Source organism: Pteronotus mesoamericanus, unplaced genomic scaffold (assembly GCF_021234165.1).
Source record: "Pteronotus mesoamericanus isolate MK-2021 breed Mesoamerican mustached bat unplaced genomic scaffold, CSHL_Meso_final contig_221, whole genome shotgun sequence".
Lineage (NCBI taxonomy): Eukaryota > Metazoa > Chordata > Mammalia > Chiroptera > Mormoopidae > Pteronotus > Pteronotus mesoamericanus.
The window spans coordinates 9,512,506-9,534,181 of record NW_026555092.1 but is presented as its reverse complement, the minus strand read 5'-3'; the positions used below and the strand labels follow the sequence as shown (position 1 = coordinate 9,534,181).

The 21,676-nt window shown below is 38.4% G+C and overlaps 1 protein-coding gene across 1 annotated transcript; it reads right to left on the bottom strand.

Annotated features, from left to right (window-relative positions):
* Nucleotides 1–1,189: 1,189 nt before the first annotated feature.
* RBBP4 (RB binding protein 4, chromatin remodeling factor) lies at nucleotides 1,190–21,304 on the bottom strand. The gene is made up of 12 exons (XM_054571920.1): nucleotides 21,141–21,304; nucleotides 20,403–20,550; nucleotides 15,939–16,084; nucleotides 9,373–9,546; nucleotides 8,934–9,049; nucleotides 8,656–8,816; nucleotides 8,426–8,552; nucleotides 8,218–8,295; nucleotides 6,445–6,521; nucleotides 6,301–6,358; nucleotides 6,102–6,212; nucleotides 1,190–2,154 (listed from the first exon to the last, which is right to left on the bottom strand). Exons 1-12 carry the CDS (start codon nucleotides 21,154–21,156, stop codon nucleotides 2,089–2,091), a joined length of 1,278 nt encoding a protein of 425 aa, XP_054427895.1. The 5' UTR covers nucleotides 21,157–21,304; the 3' UTR covers nucleotides 1,190–2,088.
* Between the last annotated feature and the right edge of the window lie 372 nt (nucleotides 21,305–21,676).

Sequence of the window (21,676 nt, the reverse complement as noted above, 5' to 3'; positions counted from 1 at the left end):
ACTTTACACTGTAATATTTCAAAAGCTACAGAAAGTATAAACTCATTCTTTTTTTTCTTTCAACCTTACAGGAGCTGTTTAGAAACATATGGCCGAATCTGTAACCAAGAAATCACCAGAAAAGCTTCTTAGCAAAAATTCACTAAGTACCCTTTGGACATACTTTTTTTCCAGAGAAGAGTGCCAGGGACTTGGCAAGCAATTCACCCTGGTAAATTTACAAATACTGGCTGACCTGTTTGAAAAGATTCTAGGGCTGGCTGGAGGCAGAACACATCCGTCAGTTCCTAGCTGGGTTCTGATTTCAATGCAGAGAGGAGCAGAGAACACGAGCCTCCTGCCCTCCAGCAGCAACACAGGCTGAGTAAAGGACCGCTGGATGCACACCTGCAGCCTCGGGAAGAATGTATCTTGCCTTGTGTTGACCTAAATCAAAAACATTTTTTGGAGCACAGGTGGGGTCAAAAGGCAGCCAGTTTTTATTATATGGGTTTACAATTTGAATTCTTTTGTGCCATGCCTTGAGTGTTAAGGCTTTAAAATGAATCCTTTTTCAAAGTTTACTCTTTAAGTCTATGCTGACCCATATAGTTTACTCTTAACTGTGTCAAGATAACTTTCATTATAAAAGAACTACTGACTTGATAAAAAGGAACTAATCCAGATTTCCCTGATGATCATACTTTAAGCCAATGATTTTTGGTCATAGTGAACTACTCAGTTAAACTGAGTGATTGCAAAGAACCAGGCATTTTAGCTGGAAAGGCTTTCAAGAGCCTATTATTTCTAACCTCTAAGTACAGGCCTCAGTGAAAAACATAATGGGGAGATTCAGCCTCTCTCTGAGAAAAGGTTCAAATACCTTTTCCAAGTTTAATTTCTGCCTTAAAATGTCTGCCTCACTGCCTTTGACATTCTTGCAAGTCCACGTAGTTCTCTAGGGATAGACTTAAGATGTTATTTTATCAAAGACTAATCTATGCACCAATGATTCAGTGTTTTATATCTTTCACTTTCCATGGGGAGAAGTAAAGCTCTTTTCTATAGCTCTGGGTCTATTATAATTAATTCTGCTCTTGATTGTCGACGATGACAGAAAGTAACTTTCATCAAAGAATTCTTCTAGACACCAGAGACTGGTGTTTGATAGATATTATATACTAAAGAAAACCCATCAACGCATGGGGTTATGTAGAAAAGCAATTTATTCCATTATAAGCACTTACACAGTTAGTCATGGAGAGTAACAGGCCTGCTGGTGAAACAGGTCACCCAAAACAGATGGTATCAAACTAGTGGTCAAGGACTAACTCCTAAAAAAAAAAAGGCAACTCTTATCCAGGATTAATTTAATTTTAAAAACAAATACAAGCTATCACTCTTCTCAACTTAACAGTCTACCTGTGGTATAACTGTCAGGTAAAAACATACATCTTTACAACTTGGTGGTCCCAAGTTTTTTTAAAAAACCATTTCACAGAAAGGAAAGAAATAATATGAAAACTGCTCAAGAAATACACTAACAAGCAAAAATATATGGGGAAAGAGGAACATGTAGTTTTGACTTAACTCAAGAAACAGAGGAAACTGGCCTACAGGGGAAAATGTGCATCCTGGAAAAGTCAGGTGTGGAGATTTTAGAGTAGCAATTTATGACTTGAATCTCCCCTAATTCCTGAATAAAACAACATCTCGCAGTACTTATACTTCATGGCTCAGACACCTATCTCACTTGGCTCTATTCCTTACTTCTAGCCTTTATTTAAATGAGTCTGAAAAACTTGGGGATATAGCATTGGAAGAAAAATAAAATAACCACACACAATAGTCCCCTTTCAGTGGCTACTTTAGATATTTGTTACTAGAAAATTCCTGAAGAAAATTTAAATATAAGTCTGTGGTTTTGCTGAATCAAGTCCCCCAGTTAATATTTAGAAAACACCCTCAGTTTGGGCTAACAGCATTGTTGATGGTACCTACTATAGAGGGATAGCTGAACAAAGTCTGGGTCTCAAAACCAGTGTTAAATCAGTATCAGGGTTGAAAGGAAAAAAGGGGAGTCTAAAATCACAAGAAGTGCAGATGTATTTAAGACCCCTGTCCTTCTGGATCCACACTTCCTTCAGGGTCTTCATCATTATAAATGTTCTCTGCCTGCCCAAAAACAAAAAAAAAGAAAGAGAGAAAAGGGGATTTAATAAACATGAATGCAAGTTCTTGAAGTTAAGGTTTCAAAACCAGATTAGACCAGGTAAACATATTATGGGCCATACAGTCTCTATTACAACTATTCAAGTCTGCAGTTGTTGGATGAAAGCAGCCTAGACAATCTGGAAATGAACAGGCATGTCTGTGCTCCAATAAAAACGGACAGCTGGCCCAGAGGCCAGCACCTCTGGATTAGGACATTCCCACAAAACTGAAGTATGGTTACTGTATGTCTTGATAATCAACCTTTAGTCCTTCAGCCAGACAGTATTCGTAACAGTTAAAAAGTAAAAACAACACTAATGTCCAATGACTGATGAATGGGTAAGTAAAATGAATGTTATATCCATACAATGGAATATTATTTGGCAATAAAAAACAAGCTAGTCACATATTGTATGATTTTATTTATAGTAAATGTCCAGAATAGGCAAATCCAGAGAGAAAGTAGACTGGTGGCTGCCTAGGGCTAGGTGGTCTGGAGGGAAATGAGGAATGAAGGCTACTGGGTACGAGTGATTATGTGGTTTCTTTTTAGCATAATCGATGGTTGTAATGGTTGCATAATTCTGTCAATATACTAAAAATCACTCAATTGTGTATTTTTTAAAAAAGAGAGAAACCCCATCAAAACTGTATGTTCCAAATCTCAATTTATAAATATTTTTAAGTGAAAACTGCTCTTGCATAAAATAAACTATACTTCTTTTTCTTCATTACCTGTATCCAAAGGCATAATGTTAAATACAGAAACCATTTTAAGAAAATTTTTTAGTTTAGCATCTACCACTCACAAATCACTAGTCTAGGCGCTGATATGGATGGGATTGACTTGTCTTTAAAGAATTTGTAATATGACTGCAGGAAAATGTGTACAATTGTGCAATGTCTTCTAACAATGAATGTGCAGTATCTTTCCCTTACACGAATTCTCTGATGCCAACTGGGTGTCCAACACGCCAACTCAATCCTGACACGAACTACTTAGAGGTAGCACCAGACTCTACAGGTTTAAGGGATGTGACTAAAGGCATGGTCCCACAAGACTGTCCTTGCTTAAGTCCTGATTAGTGTGGCTCAGTTGGTTGGGCATCATCCCGTAAAGCGAAAGGTTGCCAGTTCAATTCCTGGTCCAGGTGCATGCAAGAGGCAACCAAGTGATGTTTCTTTTACCCTCCCCCCTTACCCTCTCTCTTAAAAACAAAAAAAACAAAACAAAAAACCCCCTACTGTCCTCACTCTAGGGAGCAGTGATAAGCCCCAAGTGCCCATGCTATCGGGGTACTTCTGTCATTTGTTGGGTATAAATTTGGGGATTCCCATGACCCTCCTACTCAGGTTTGATAATTTGCTAGAATGACTCACTGAACTCAAGCTCATCAGATCAAGGGCTTTTCCAAGAGTTTTTTTTACAGCTCAATCCCATCTGCAGGTTAGTGGAACGTAAAGTTCCAACTCTTTAATCAAGTGTTTGGTCTTCTTTCTAGAGACCAAACTCATGTGGAGGCTTGTATCCAGGGGCCCCTTAAGTCACCTCCTTAGCCTAAAATCAGGTGTGGCCAAAAGTGACTCCTTATAAATAGCAAGAGACACCCTGCAATAACTATGCATGGTGTCAGGTACTGGACTTACTGGGTACTCATTTCTCAAGTCGGCAATTTTCAATCTTTTTCACCTTGTGGCACACAAAAACAAATTTACTAAAATTCTGTGGCACATCAATGTATATTTTGCCAATCTGACCAAAAAAAAAAAAAAAAAGGTATAACTTTGATTCCTTCACAACTGGACAGCTGCTGTGGTGTTGGCAGTTGCCATTTTTTAATTTGACAATCTAAGGGAAAACAGGTCCATGTCCCTGACTAGGTAGGCAGATACTGAATGTTTTAAAATTTCTTGCAGCACATCAGTTGAAAATTGCTATCTTAAGTTATATAAATGTCTAATCACTATGCTGTACACCCAAAACTAATAAAATATTGTATGTCAACTGCAATTTGAAATTAAAAAAACACATTATTTTAGATGTTTCTCACATAAATGTCTCTTTCCCTCTCTCTATAATAAAAATCAATAAGCATGTCCTCCTCTGGTAAAGATAAAAAAAAGAAACAAAACAAAACATGTCAACAACTGAGTAAAGTAACAACCTGCCTTGGAATTGATAGTCTTGAAGGTGATAGAGTTTACATCCTATATGTTCTTATGGCAACTACTAAAATACCTTTAATTGAGAGATTATCCAAGGAAGCTCCTATTAGAACTCTCAATTTTTCATACTAATTTTCTCTGGGGAACATGGATTTTCCATTGCACATGTAACACATCCTTAAAGGATATAGAGAAATCAAGAACTCTATAAGTATACCAACCATATTTTGGCAAAGAGACTTCTAAAATAAATACATACTACCTATGTTTAAACTTAAGCCTGACAAACAAATTTTTTGTTAAAAGATTTTATCTATTCATTCCCAGAGAGAGGGGAAAGGGGGAGAAAGAGAAAGAAATATGGATCGGTGGCCTCCCACATGCGCCCCGATCAGGCATGTGACCTGACCGGAAACCAAATCGTGACTCCTCGCTTTGTAGCACAATGCCCAACCAACTGGCCACACTGGTCAGGGCATGATACACATTAATTTTAACATCAGGGATTCCACCATGCTGTTCTGCAACCTGCTTTTCTCTACTTAACAGTATATCATGAATATCTCACATAACTAAGCATACTTCTTTGATACACAGAATACCAAAGTACGGATATATATGGATATAATTTGTTAATCTCATTGGCTACAAATACTCATTAATAGTACTATTCTGTACAGAAATTTTAAAACATTTTTCCTAATGTTGAGCCCCAAGCTTTCCCCTGGAGTTTATTCCTGCCTCTAAATCTTCCCTGAGACACCAAAATTTCTTTGGAATTCTTCTAATTTTTCAGGGTACCATCAATGAAAAGTTATGCAACTTTTTTTTATTGTTGCAAAATACAGATATAAAATTTAACATTTTAACCATTTTTAAGGATACAGCTCAGTCGCATTAAGTCCATTTGCCTTGTGTACAACTATCATCACCATCCATCTGTAGAATGGAACTGTTTTCTTATATTACTATATATTAGAGATTGCAATTATCTTTATTAAATTTCAAGCACTCTAAAAATCAAAGAAAGGCGATAACCTTTAATTGGAGTACAAAGGCAGGGAATGTTTTTGAAATCTAGTACAGTTTCATAGAGAAATGGTAGTATTTGATGCTGTGACACTGTGATAGGAAATGTACTAGGTATGTTCACAGATCATTTCAAGGGAATGACTAGCCTTAGATATTCAATTGCTAGCAAAGAGAAACAGGAAGCAAGCCAACAACTAGGAGGCTACTGCCAATAGTCAAGCAAGTGGTAATGAGAACATGAGCAAAAAACGAGGGTGTGGAAAAACAGGGAAGTTGAGTATGTATGTTTGTTATTTGTAAGATGAGTATGGATGGGAGAAACATTGCAGAGAAAGACAACATAAAGCCTGATAAGTGAACTGAACCTAGAGGTGAATAGATAGTGGAAGAGAACTCTTGAATTTTCAAGTGTGGTCAGCTAGGGAAACACCAGAGCCACGTGGAAAACAGCAAAGTTGGGAGGAAAGGGGAGGGCGGGCGGGTAGAGAGAACGAGGAAAGAAACAAATTCGGTTTAACTGACCATGAGATACCAGTGGGATAACCAGATAAAGGTAAAGAGCAGGCAGCTGAAAAGGATGTAATGTATAGACAAACCCTAAAGTCACACTCATGAGTAAATGGAATAAAGATGCCAGCTGTATTTATGAAATATATAAAGTGACTCTATGCTTCCTTTATTTAACTTCCTCCAAATAATTAAATACTTACCATTTGCCATACTTGCATGATATTGTCTTCTGACACAGAACAGATCACCCAAGGTTCATTGGGATTCCAGGAGAAATCAGATATCTTGGCAGTGTGACCACCATGAATAAACTGAAGGAAGGATGAAAATAAGATATGAAAAGCAGACAGATGACATTAAATTACAGATGATTTCAATTGTTCCATGTTTGTAACATACCAACAACTCCGGTGGCCCATCTTCTGCATCTTCTGGGGATTGTTCCTCTCCAATTTTACTAGAACAACAAGATTTAAAAAAATTAACTAACTTTGGAAAGTACAAAGAAAATAATTCCACACATAGTAACTAACACAAGATTACCTCAAATCCCAAACATTCAGTCTGCGATCAGTACCACTGGAAGCCAAAATAGTCTCATTGTGAGGTGACCACTGAACCTACATGAAGAAAGAAGAAAGCAGAAAAGTTTTCAATTACAAAATTGAGTAAAAAAAACACACACAAAAAAACCCTAAAATTATATTTAAACAATTTAAATTTTTGTTAATAAAAGGGCAGAAGTCAAAGTATTTTAGATACTAAAGTTAAAACTGACAGATAAGCCCTGGCTAGTGTGGTTCAGTGGACTGAGTGCTGGCCTGTGAACCCAAAGATCACTGGTCAATTCCCAGTCGGGCACATGCCTGGGTTGCGGGCCAGGTCCCCAGCTGGGGCATGTGAGAGGCAACTGACTGATGGATCTCTCAATCACTGATGTTTCTCTCCCTCTTCCCCCCTCTCTAAAAGTAAATGAAATCTTAAAAATAAAAAACCTGACAGATAAGATCATTTCTGATATGAAAATAACCCACTATTAGACTAAGATATCAGCTTTTATTTGCTCTTATATTTCTGAAGACCTCATTTTATTTAATCTTGTCTGATTCTGGCCTCTAGCCAAATATAATCAAATTCTGACCTAAGAACTACAGTAAGATTACATACACCATTTTCCCGAATACTTGTTATGAATTCAATATTATACGTACAAAAATGATTTTATTAAAGTTAGCTACCACACAGACAATAATCTCCAAATTGTTAAAACTGTTTGGTAAGAAAGCCTGAACTTCATGGTACAGATAAGAGGGCATTAACAACCAGTATTTAGAAAGAATTTGGATACCCTCCAAGCAACACCACCATTAAAAGCAAGGCCAAAGAGAGTGAAGAGAAGATGTTCCTTGGAGCAAGCTGAAGAGTAGAAAATAAGGCTGAGGCTAAGTATATAAGAGTGTGGCTCACATAGAGCAATTCTGGGTGCCACATTCACACACCAAAATTAACTCTGACCACCCTTAAGGTCTTAACACTTGACAAAACAGTATTTATTATAGTGATACTAAATGGGCCTTCTTCACTACAAAATTTTAAGTTCTTTGACAGCAAAGAAGACTGCAATGTGTTTCTCACAGTACCCGTGCAATAAACCAATTTCTTGAATTGTGACAGAGAGCTTTACATGTTAAGAAAGAAACTTAAGCCCTGGCCAATGTGGCTTGCTTGGTTAAAGCTTTGGGGGAGCTTAATCCCTGGCTGGGTAACTTAGTTGGTTAGAGCATCGTCCTAATACACCACATCTACGGGTTCAATCCCTGGTCACGGCACATACACGAATCAACGAAGGAATGCATAAATAAATGGAACAACAACAACGAAAATCGGTCTCTCTCCTTTTCTCTCTACAATCAGTAAGGAAGGAAGGAAGGAAGGAAAGGGGAAGGGGGAAGAAAGAAAGACGTAAGCTGACAAGGCAGAAAATATGGAGCCAGTACTTTAGGCTTCAATTGCAAAATCAATACACTTGGCAAGTTATAAAGAAAAAAAAGAATGGTAACGAGGAAGAGACAAGTGTTAGGAACAAGGTTGAAAGTCAGGCACTACTTTTCTTAATATCTCAACAAAGTAGGTGACCAATGACCAGTTTGAGAAAGTTTAGAAATAACAGAGGAAAAACCACCCCACTTCTTACAGAGATTAGCACAGGCAGATAGAACATTTCTATTATATATAGCAATGGAATAAAGCACAAGCATGCACAGTCACACATCAAGGTCCTCCTTTAAAAAAAACTATAGCCTTAGTTTCTCTTACCTGGAATATTTCATCCTTATGTGATTCGAAGGAATGCAATTTAAGTTTCAGATTTCTCAGATCCCACAAGGCAACAGTCTATGTATAGAAAGCAAAGAGTAATCAATTTTTTTATGAGAAAAAGAAAACCCATAACTAAAAGATGTCTGTGCATTACAAGAAGCCAGAGAAATTCACCCCTTTTTCTTTTCAAGTCAATCAAACTAACCTTATCGGCTGATCCTGTGGCAAGAATGAACTCACTATAAGGATTGAAAGAAAGGCAGTTCACTTCAGCAGTGTGAGCATCAACTGAGTGGCTTGGTTTGGAAGTATTGTTTGAACGAGTATCCCAGCTTTAGTAGAAAAAGGAAATAGAAGGAAAACACTTGAAATAGATAACTAAATATAAAACATAGATAACTTATACAGAAAAAATTATAAATGTATTCTACTCACATCATAAGTTTCTGATCATCAGCAACTGACCCAAATAGAGACTCATGAAGCAGATGCCAGGAGACATCTTCCACTACTGCTGTATGCCCTGTAAAGATGGTCTTCGCATCCACAACTTTTCCTTCCTTTGGAACAGCACTGATGTCCCATAGGCAGATGGTCTTAAATGTAAAATTAACTATTATAGAAAAGGAAGATTCTCACTTCCCCACACACCCCCGAAAAGAAATCAACTGATAACTAGCCCAGATTTGCTTCAAAACGGGAAGGATACACACATGGTCATCTGAAGCACTAAGTAAGTGCCCACTGAGGTTTGGGTTCCAAGAAAGCCCATAGCCTTCCTTCTGATGTCCACGGAGACGCAAGTCTGGGTTGCACTCTCCACAAGGATCTGCAAAGTAAAAGACACATCAAAACTGTCTATTTCACTGCCTCTTTGGCACTACGAAGCATAATAGAATTTTTATCAGGAAGTCTAAACCTCTTAATAGAGACCCATTATGCCCAAATATAGAATGCTTAAGCTATACTATCATTCTGATCTATGTAAAGAAGCATTTTTTGTCACCTAAAGAAGAATGAAGAATAGCCACACGTATCAATATAAGTCATAAGATGTTAACCTACACAAGGAATAACAAGCGATTAAGACTAAATGAAGGAAATGTATTCCCATGATGATTCATTTGTATTTGAACTGAAAAGGGCAGGTACCTGGTTTAGAAGGATGTTTTGTATAGTCAAAAACAAGAACATCACTGGATGGAGTCTTTGTTGCAATGATGCAAGGGTTCTGCGGCATATAACGTGCCCTGTTCACTTCTCCTTCATGGTTGATCTTGATTTCTATTTCAATTTTTCCACTAACAGAGCCAAAGCCTCCAAATTCTGTAAATAAGAAATTAACTTGTGAGGCCAAAACAAGAGCTAATCTATATATGTCATTCAAAGTATTACACCGACAAGGCTTTCTATCAGTGAACTGGCATAATACTAAAAGTAATCCAGACATTTGTTAGCACCATAAAGTGCTTTCACACCCCTATTTCACTTGGTTACCACAACCCTACATAGTAGTGAAGACAGTTGTTACTTCCAAAAATTTTACATGGGAAAACAGAAATCCAGAGTACCTACAATTGTTCACGATGACATGACTATGGCAGAACCTAAACTGAATCCCTATTTTTCTGATTTTTTGCCTAGTACTCTTTCAACCAGGAAATAACTGTAGGTAGTTATATACTTAAATTATATTACTATCTAAAACTAAGGAAAATGATGGACTCCTCTTCAAAAGTAGGTTCTCAATAAGCAGTTTTCAAACCTCATTTCAAGTACCAAAATAAGCGTGCTGAATAAATAAAACCTAAGTTACTATCTTCATTAAGTACGATGTGCTAAATTCTAGAATCCCTCTTATACTTACTGGAAGCTCCAATTCAGGATAACCTTTCTGAAATACCACTGTATCAAATCTTCTCTCAACAATGTTTCTCTTAGTTCAGTGAGGAAAAACAGAGCCACAAGAGCTAGTTCCATTTTCCTAACCCCCACTTGTATTTGCCAACCATAGTCCTTGGTTGAAATAAACCAGGTATGCAAGGACTAGACAAAAACATTTTTTAAATTCGTATTTGACTCCTGTGTGCCTTCAAGTTTTCTTAAGTATCGTTATAAAATGTGTAACACGATATAATTTGTGATTATATAAATCTTGGCAAGCAATACATAAACAAAGATAGTTAATGATTACTCAAAGAATTATATACAAGGCAGCATGCTAAGGTACCTGACAGTCAGACCTTAGCCTAAATGACTCTGCCCCTTACTAGTTTGGTGTTTTGGGGAAGGCCTTCAATTTCTCTGAGCCCCAAATACCTTATCCACAAAGCAAGTTTTGAGAGTAAATGAAAATGCTATCACTAATACCGTTACATGAGTGTTATACTTTGAAGGACAAAAAATCTCTTTGAAAAGCAATCCATTAATTAATTGGTAATAGGGCTAGCAGATTAGGTAACTTTCAACTTCAAAATAACTTTACAAGTTGAAAACTGAATGTTTCAAAGAGGTTAAAAATCTAAAACAAAAGTTTAAAATAGACTCTGAAAGAGAAAAGCCCACATTAAAAAATTTTCCCCCCAAGAACTCTAGACTATGGAACATCTACAATATAAAAAAAAGAAGGCATGATAATCTATGATTTTTAAGGGAATTTTAGTCCAAATACAGGGAGATAAGCACAAAACTACAGATGTCTATGACCAAAAAAAGCATAACAACAGCTAGAAAAGAGACACCAGTAACAAGGGAAGAACAATAGCTGGCATAGAGCCCACAGAGCAATAAGTAATCTTTATAAAATATGGGTTATTTTAGTATTGAGTATATACTCAACACAGGGCCTCTCTAACTGTGAAGTACATTAATAAGAAATCAGCACAGAGGACTTATAATCGAGGTTTTATGAAGACAAGAACTTTTCTATTAAAAAACAGTAAGTTCCCCAAGTTGAAGTTGATATGTCAAAGGCAAAATTTGAAGTAGGAAAGAAAAACTGTGGTATTAACATAGTCATGCATCCCTTAATGACTGAAATGTTCCAAGAAGTGTTAGGTAATTTCATCGCTGGGTGAACACCATAGAGCGCACTCCCACAAACCTAGATGATCTAGCCCACGACACATCTAGGCTGGTCATATGGGACAGCCTACTGCTCCTAGGCTACAAACCCACACAGCGTATCCCTGCACTGGACACTGCAGGCAACTGTAACACAATGGTAAGTAGTTGTATATCTGAACATAGAAAAAGTACAGTAAAAAATATGGTATAAAGGATAAAAAATTGTACATCTGTAGGGGGCATTTATCGTAAATGGAACTTGCAGGACCCAAAGTTGCTCTGGGTCAGTGAGTGGCGAGCGAATGCAAAGGCCCAGGACATCCCTACACACTACTGGAGACTTCATCAACCTCACCGTCCCACGAGATCGCCCCCTGCTCTCCTCTGACAGAGTCAGAAATAGGACACTGAAGCTGCCAATGCTGCTTCATGAACAGGGATGTGGGCTGGATTGGAAACAGAGGATAAACTGGCTCGGTAAAGTGTAGATCGCCATTAACAGGGACTGCCAGGCCCTGGTTGGGTGGCTCAGTTGGATGGAGCGTTGTCCCATATACCAAAAGGTTGCAGGTCCAATCTCCAGTGGGGTATGTATGGGAAATACCCATCGAAGTCTGTCTCTCTAAGATAAGCAAACATATCCTTGTGTAAGGATTAAAAAAAAAAAAACAACAAAACATCCTACCGATGTTTCTCACTATAACGGTTTTTTAAATCTGAGGTATAAATAATACAATAAAATTGTCAGTGTGACAAATTTTTACACAAGTATAATACACCAGGAGAACCACCACCCATCAAACATAAAACATCAAGCTCTCCAGGAGGCACCATGGTGTCCCTCCCAACCAACACCCAACCTCCACAAACAAGGCACGCAGCATTCTAGTTTCTACCACACCAAGCCACTTTTTGAGCCCATAAACATTTTGAAACCTAGAAGGATTTTAACATCGTGAATCAAATATTTAATTATTTCATCATGATTTAATAAAGTTTATTACATATAATTGAGACAAAAGACTAGAGATATCTTTTTAAAATACACAAAGCCAATTCCCAAATAGGTTGCTAAAAATAAACTTGTTGATATTTGAAGATTCTGGTAACATGATCTGAAGTAAAATTTTACATCTAATCTATTTTCAGGGCTTAAAGTATGACTATAGCCAGGCTAAACCTAATATAAACACACAAATTCTTTCTAATGTCAAAACAGGCCTAAGGCAGCTTTTAAGTCTTATACTTTGAAAGTTCAATGATCTTTTAAAGCCATCTGCCATCAATTATCTCAAATCAAACAGAGTCAAGGACATGATAATCAATTACAATAGTTCAATCTGAGAGGAGGACATTTTTATCTGACCAAGGAGAGACATTAGGAAGCTACTTACCTACCTACCTACCTACCTACCAACCAACCAACCAACCAACCAACCAAGGAACTTAAAGAGATATTAGGATATATCTGCTTCAACCACTGTTGAAACCATATGGTGAAAGGCCTTCCCCCTTTAAACACCAAGCCTATCTAGTGATCTGAAGATTTGGGGGGACAGGCTGGGGGGAGTAAAGAGAAGAGGAAAGAATGGGAGATGATATGTTGTGTAACCTTAGGGTAAGTTAGAAAACATCTGAGTATCAGTTTCCTTTAAGGATTAATTAAGGTGATTTACATAGTCATACAAATATATTATACATATTACTGGTATTTTTTTATTGTTCCTTTACTATTAAGTGCTAATAAGAGGGATAAAGGTATCACTGGTACATAAAAGTGAATTAGTTTGATGCCACTCAAACAACTCAGCAGAAAAAGATTTTAGTATATATGCTAAAGATGCAATTTCAAAAATCAGTGGAGAAAATGGTTTAGTCAGCAAATGGTATTAAAAAAATTGCTAACCACTTAGAAAAATGCTTGGATCCTCATTCCATACTTAACACCAGAAAGATTAAAGTTTTAATGGTCAAAACGTAATTGTACTCTTTAAAAGTTTTGGAATGATGAAAGCCTTTCAATATTTGAAAGACATCGGAAAGAAGTTAGATAATTTAAGACACATAGCTTCTAGGGACTCATGGACATGGACAACATGTGGTGACCGCGGCGGCGGGGGGGGGTGCGGTATAAGGGGACTAAATGGTAATGAAAAAAATGCAGTAAAGATTAAATCAAAGAAATAAACACAACTTCAAAGTAAGACTTAAGATTGTAAAATAACTTGGAAAAATTATTTGCAACCTATTTATTGGGGATAATCTACCTTATAAAGAGATAACCCAAAAGAAAAAAATGAGCAGAGACTCTAAATGGGCAGGTCAAGGTAGACAAAAAAAACAAGTATTTTAAAATAAGTTCTATACCATGAATGACTTAAAAAGCAAAGTACAATAAGATTGCAGTGTTAAGTTCAGTATTGGTGAGGGCATGGAGTAACACAAATACTTCTGCTATTGGTAGGACTGTGAATCTTTTTGGAGGGCAATTTAGCATTATCAATTGTACTTGAAATGTTCTTGCTCTATGATGAACATTACACTAAAAATTATTCTACAGCAAAACTATGCCCATTGCATGTACAAGAATTGCTTTTGAGGCCAAAAGACTGGAAACCACTTAAATGTCCATAAATAAGAATGGTTATCTATGGTTGAATATGCAGCCATGAAAAGGAGATAGGGTTCCCTACGCTTACACAGAAATTCGTCCAAGATACACCAGGCTGGAATACAATATTCCATGTTATATCCCCAGTACCAAGAAACATGTCTGGCATGTAGTAAGTACTTAACATATCTTTTAAATAAGTACTCCAATAAATGGGATAAATCATTGAGAAAACTATGTATCAATTTAATAGTGATCTATAGGGAATAGATTTATGGAGGTTCCCACATTGTTTTATATTTGCTTTGATATTTTTAAAAAGATTTTATTTATTTAGAGAGAGGGGAAAGGAGGGAAAAGAAGACAGAAACACAGATGTGAGAAACTTTAATCTATTGCTTCTCGCACACCCCCAACTGGGGACCTGGTCTGCAATCCAGGCATGTGTCCTGACCAGGAACCAAATCAGCAGCTTTTTGGTCCACAGGTCAGTGCTCAATCCACTGAGCCACATCAGCCACGCTGCTTTGGTATTTTAAAATAATTTCTTACATTACCAGAGTATTTGTTTTGTGCGTAAATAACCAAAAATTCTATTTTAAGAGAATTTATCTTCATCACTTTCATCTAATAAAAGGCTAAGTTCAGTGTTCCCTCCCCCCCATCACTAATGCCCACCTAGAAAAGAACTTTAATCAATCGTATAGTTACACACTCGGGTCAGTGACACAAAATGTTTGCTGACCTTTATCCTAAGAACTTATTTTGCAATCTGCATCACCCTAAGCTAAACGTGGAATGATCAAAAGATAAACTGCAGCCCTGGCCAAGTGGCTCGGCTGGAGCACCATCTCATGTACCAAAGTGCTGCAGGTTCAGTTTCTGGTCAGGGCACATACCTAGGTTGTGGGTTCAATCCTTGGCCATGGCATGTACAGAAGGCCAACTGATGTCCCTCTCTCCTTTTTCTCTCTAGAGTCAGTGGATTATCCTCAGGCAAGGATTACAAAAAAGTGTCCCTCAGCTACCTCTGAGTTCCCCAAATATTGAGTTAAATGTGCTCAGGAATATACCTTAAAAAAAGGGAGGGAAGGAGGATCAACTGCACGTTACAACCCTGGAAAATAAGTAACCCAAAATTACTTAGATAAAAGAATGGATTCTGCTAATCAGGTGAAATAAGACACTAAACATTGAACATCCACTTTTTAAAGCACGAAACTCAACAAGAGCTTATCTTCTACTTCTCAGTAATAATTTGAGTTCAAGGACAACAATAAAGAAAATGTACTCCTTTCATCTCTTCTATAAGGGAAAGAGTATTTCATGAACAAATAAACCCTTAGGTTATCTCCTAAAATAGGATATAATTAAATGGCTCATTTAGTTTTTATACATGTAGCAAGTGCCATGGTTGAGTCATTTTGCTACTTCAAACCTGGAAAGGGGTAATTTAGGTCAGTGTTTCTCAATCTTTTTTCCATTATTGCTCTGCTAAGAAACCTTGTAAGACAATTTCCTGACACTCATGATGAATTTTAATACCAGATACACTGCATATCTATTTATATATGCTATGTATATCTTTGCTTCATATATTCAAAGAATAAGATTGTTTTCACACATACCTTATTCCAAAAACTAATTTCCACTCCTCCCTAGGGACAGTATCTCCTATGGTAAGAATGCATGCATTGACAGCCATGATATATGGTGGATTTTTGCCTCTTTCAATTCTAGAAATCCTCCCAGTACAAATTTTAGAGGAAGTCACACAAATGACTAAAACACAAGTCAATATAAACTACACAGAAGGTACATAATACAAGAATTTAGGAAAATTTATAGAAAAGGCACTGAACCAAATATGTGTTATGTATGTCTTCTAACATCTAATATATCTACTGCAAAATCAGGCTTTCCAAAGCTTAAAATCTTGTTTCTACCATGAAGCTTTTATCAACTGTACATCCTTTTTATGATAATTCAAAGATGAAAAATATAACTCGTAGACTCCTTCTTTCACTTTTAAGACTCCTACCTCCTTTCTCACTGTCGTAGTGTGAAGCATCGAACTGAGCATCATCATTAGGGAGCTGCACACTGGCTATCACAAGGTGGTTTTGTTCATCCGACGTATGTGTCCCCAGGACAAGTCGATGAATGCTGAAATCTTTCCCTTCTGGTCTGTAATAGCAATATATGGTCACTATTCAAATTAATAACAGTAAGAGAGACTTCAACGTCAGTGACATACATCTACGCAAAAGGCACAATCACAACCAGGTCTTGAGAGGAGAATCATTTTCTACTTTTAATGTAACTTTCATAGAGCCAAGTATAAGGAAGACTACATAGCACTTAGTTTTTTAAATACAGCAAATCCTCACTTAACATCACCCACAGGTTCTGTGACTTTTAAGCAAAACAATGTAAAATGAAACCAATTTTACCACCGGCTAACTGATAAAAACAAGAGTTAAGTTCTTATGGTATTGCCATCAGCTTTATAATGAATGAAAGATTGTTCGAGGACCTGCTGTATTTAACTAGATGAAAAATTTACAATTACTTTAGAAAAAAAGTCCAAAGGAATAAAATGTGAATTAACTATTCATCCTTTACAACTGGTTGGATATAAAGAAAACAACTTGAGTACATTAACACTTTAGGTTAACCTCACTAAAAAAGAAAGGAAAGGAAATAACATTAGGTAAACCAACTTCACTTATTTCCTAACTGTGTAGTCAATAAACACACTGCTCTACATACTACGGATGTGCAATGATTAAGACATGATTCCTGTTCTCAAAAAACCAGGGGAGACAAGGGGAATCAGGCAGGCATGTACACAAATGACTAAAACACAAGTCAATATAAACTACACAGAAGGTACATAATGCAAGAATTTAGGGAAAAAAAGATTATTCTATAATGAAGGAAGTGTTCATTGAAGAGGCGATACCTGAGCAGGTCTCAAAATGAGAGATAAAACCTGGCAGAGTGGAACATGGGCCCCAGAAGACAAGTAGGTATTCCAGGTAAAGGGAATCGACCCTGGCTGGTGTGGCTCAGTTGGTTGGAACACTGTCCCATAACTGAAGGGCCGTGGTTTGGTCCCCAGGTGGGACACGTATGATCGATGTTTCTTTCACATCGATGTTCCTCTCCCTGCCTCTCTAAAAGCAGTAAAAAAATGTTGAGGAAGGAACGAACTGAGCAAAGGGGAAGGTCTACAAAAGCACCACACACTGTGTTAATCACTGCATATACCTTGCATCATTTAAATACTATTAACACTATAAAGATGAAGCAACTTGCCTTAGAGCACACTAGTAAGTAAAAGAACTAGAACAAGTCCAAATCTGACTTTGGGCATGGGAAAACACAATGGGAGAGAAGGCTTTAAAAAAAAAAAAAATTAAAGTCAAACTCTAAGAGAAAGTTGTGGTGGGACTTCCATGTAAATGTATTGTTTGGAAAGTTTCACTTTTTTTTAAAAAAAAGATTGTATTTATTTATTTTTATAGAGTGGGGAAGGGAGGGAGGAAAAGAGAGAAATATCAATGTGTGGTTGCCCCTCACACATCCCCACTGGGAACCGGGCCAGCAACCCAGGCATGTGCCCTGACTTGGAATCGAACCTGCCACCCTTTGCTTGGCAGTCCGGCACTCAATCCACGGAGCCACACCAGCCAGGGTAGAATGTGTCATGTTTGAGAAGCCAGTAAAATAATCCAGAGAAAATACTAGTAGGGAGCTGAATATTCAGGAAGAGCCCAGAAGTTGGGTCTAAAATATCCAATTGGAATTCCTCTGCAGAGGTGATGTACATCTGCATCTTAAAGAGAAAAAGCAGCCCTGGCTGGTGTCGCTCAGTGGGTTGAACACCGGCCTGTGAACTGAAAGGTTGCTGGTTCAATCCCCTGTCAGGGCACATGCCTGGATTGTAGGCCAGGCCCATCTGGGGGCATGTGAGAAGCAACCAACTGATGTTTCTCTCACACACTGACGTCTTTCTCCCTTCCTTCCCCTCTCTCTGAAGATTAAAAAAAAAAAAAGTACAGTTAAAAAAAGGAGAGCTGTCAATATAAAATGACAACACTTGTGTTTACAAAGTTAAAGAACCAGAGGAAGTGAGAAACGATTATAGAACTATTTTTTAAAGGATATGGACAAATATCAAAAAAAGAACACACACAAAAAATTAAACACTTGGCATTAGAGATGCTTGGTTATAAATAACTCTCATCCTTAAAAAACAAACTGTTATATGTGAATACTAAAAAAGAAAAAAGGCAAGGTATTTGGACCAATGTCAAATATTACAGAAAAGTTTATTTGCCTAAATCTGCTAAAGAAAAACCATTATGATACATAGATTTTAGCCTTGGGGGATTTAGTCTAATTCATTGCTTTCCCAAATCAGCTAATCACATTATACGGGAAGCTTTGGGTTCCAGGATGATTTAGTAAGTACGGGGTGGCTAGTATTTGAGACACACTGGTCCAATATAATTTAGCAGATGATTGGTAAATCTGTAATCACCAACTACAGTATTTCTAATCAAGTACTCTGCCATAAGTTTAATGGTTTGAATTACCATCGAGAATTCCTGTCAGAAAAAACTCTACTTCTACTGAACTCAAGTAATTCTTTTTTTTCACATTTTAGTAATTTTTAATTTTTTTTTATTTATTGATTTTTTTGAGGGGGGTGGGGCAGAGATAGGGGAAAAGAGAAGGGGGAGGAGAGAAAGAAACATCAATTTGTTGTTCCATTTATTTATGCATTCATTGGTTGATCCTTGTATGTGCCAAGATGGGGGACTAAATCAGCAACCCTGGCAGAATGACACTAACTGAGCTACCCAGCCAAAGCAATAATTTTGAGCTACCCAGCCAAAGCAATAATTTTTCAGTTTCAGTTGATGTACAATATTTTATTAGTTTCAGGTGTACAACTAAGTGATTAAACATTATATAACTTAGGAACACCCCAACAAACCTAGTACCCATCTGGTACTATAGTTATTACATTACTGACTGTATTCTCTATACTGTCCTTTATATCCCTATGACTATTCTGTAACTACCAATTTGTACTTAATCCCTTCTTTTTCACCCGAGCCCCTGACTCCTCCACCACCTGGCAACCATCAAAATGTTCTCTGTACCTATAAGTCTGTTTCTGTTCTGCTTGTTTATCTTATTTTCTAGATTCCCCTTAAGTCAAATCACATGGTATTTGTCTTTTTCTGACTTATATCACTCAGCACAAAACTCTCTAGGCTCATCCATGTTGCTCCATATGGCAAGGTCTCGTTCTTTTTTATGGATGATTCTGATGGGTCAGTTGAACATGGGAACATGAAGAAGCTTCCAACTCAAAATTTCTAGGTATTTATTTTTTAAATGCCACTGCAAAAGTAATGGTCTCATTTTTTAAAATAAAGGTTTTATTTATTTTCTAGAGAGAGGGAGAGAAACATTGATGTGAGAGATAAACTTTGATCGGTTGCCTCTCATACACACCCCAACCAGAGGCCAAACCCACAAACCAGTTATGTGCATTCTTAATAACATTTTTATTAGATTTCTATTATTTTTTGAACTGAAGCATATATAGACTTCTAAAGACCTAAGTTTAAAGGAATTTCTTTTTTTAGCACGCATAAAATTTTTCAATGTTATTCTGAATACTAGAAGTTTTATAATAGGAAATTCATTATTCCAATAGGCACACTGGTTCTGCTAAAACCTGAGCCTTTCCTCATACTCAGATGAGGTACTTTTTCCTTCATCTCATCATTTTATGTTTGCCTCTCTCATGATGTTAATTTACTGTTACAGGTTATACATGCAAGTCAAGGTAGAGAAGAAACATATTTATCTAAGCTTGTGTGTTTTAGTAAGTGGCACCTAGACTCTCAGTAAATGTAAGCTGAAGTAAATAGTCTTTTATCTGCTCTACCAAAGTTACCCATGAGTAAGAAATACATGCGATTAATCTCTCACCCTGCATAATTCCCTCATATGTAAACCACCCCACCTTCAGGTGTTCGTTCTAAGCATCCTAAATAGCTTTCTGAAACTGCTCTGAGCCCGTGCAACTATAATTATTAGTTAAACCTGCTTCAACCAGACCATGCTCCTTGCAGGCAAGTACCACGTCACATTCATCTTTATATTAACCAGCTACAACCAATGATTGTGAAATTAAAAGAGCTGGTTTGAAAGCTGACAGTTTCCCATTATTATTTGGTACACTGCAGTTGTGACTATTCAACCCAGTAACAGAAAAAGAGAACAGCATGTTTCCTCTTATCAGGAAAAATTACAAAGTAATTTTACATTTTGCCCACTTTTTGGCCTAGAAAAAAATGTCACCAATAGGTTTCGATCACATGCCCCCTAAGGGTGGCTGGAGATAAAAATAGGGAAAACAGACGTGATAAATCTACACTGTGGTCACACCAAAAAATGTTTAAGAGATTTGTATCACCTGGTTACATCTGGAAGCCACTGTGCAGTTAAGCTGGGCCACTCCAGAGCATGGGTCATCACCAAATCGTAAAGAAAAGGGGTGTTCTTTTTCCATATTTTGTACTCCTCGTTGATCACACGTTCTTCTACTGCGTCATCAAAGGCTGCTAAAATATTGAAAACAAATTAAGTTAGCGAACACAATAGAAATCGAGTAAACACTTCCAAAACTACCACTACGGCTCCTGAGCCCTGATACGGAGCAGGTATGTCTAAACCTCCCCGAGGCGGAGGCACCAACACCCCCTCCACCTTCGCGGGTCGTAACTACTCTCGGGTCATCCCGGCTAGACACTCCGTCAGCCGTTCGGGAGACGGCGCCGGGCCTCGGAAGCACGCTCTCCCACGCGGTTAAGTTTACGAGACCCGCGAGAAGGCCCGAGTACCGACCCCCTGGGTGTTATAAAGCGGTGCAGGACGGAACTAGAGAGAGGCAGGCAGAACGACAGGGAGCGCGAGGAAAGATCAAACACCCGCCGGGGCCCCCACCGCCAGCTTCACCCCTCCGCGCCGGGCCTCCTCTCCAGAGGAACTGGCGCGCCGTTAGCCCGCCTCCAGGGGCGATTTCGCTTTCACGCCTTCAATGGTGCAGACAGCACTCAGCAGAATCGGGCCTGCTCTCACAGTTAGGCCGTGTGGAGGCCGCGGCGCAAGCCCGGCACGCCCCGTCCTCCTGGGGCGGGTTCGGAACCCTCACCTTCCTTGTCGGCCATGGCGGGCAGGCAAGCCAGGGGTATCCCGAGGTCTACCGTTGCGGGAGGGGCGGGGAGACTACGGGCGCTCGCTCTCTGCGCGCGGCCTCTATTGTTTCCTGCTGCCCCTGCGTGAGGGCTGACTCGCGTACCTTCGCGCCAACACCGGCCAATCGGTGCACCCCGAATGGCGAAGTGGGCGGGCAGTCCGCGTTTACAGCCTATCCAGAAGCGCGAAGTCGCTACCCGGGAGCCGCAAGCGCGCTCTCTGCTCCTGCCTCGACAAGGCCCGGGGCCGACTTCCTTCGACCGAGCGCGCGCGCGCGCTGTTGGTGGGCGTGCGCCCGCCTGGGGTCACGTGAGCCGTTTAGTCCGCACTCTCTTGGGGGCAGCCATTTTCTTAAAGGTTGTTAGGCTACCACCACTTCCAAGTACTCAGGTGAACACTTGGACGCATTTTAGTCTAGTTACCAACAGGGGCAGAATGAAAAGACATCTATCACTCAGACCTACAGGTGTCTAATTCGAGTGTCCCTTACTC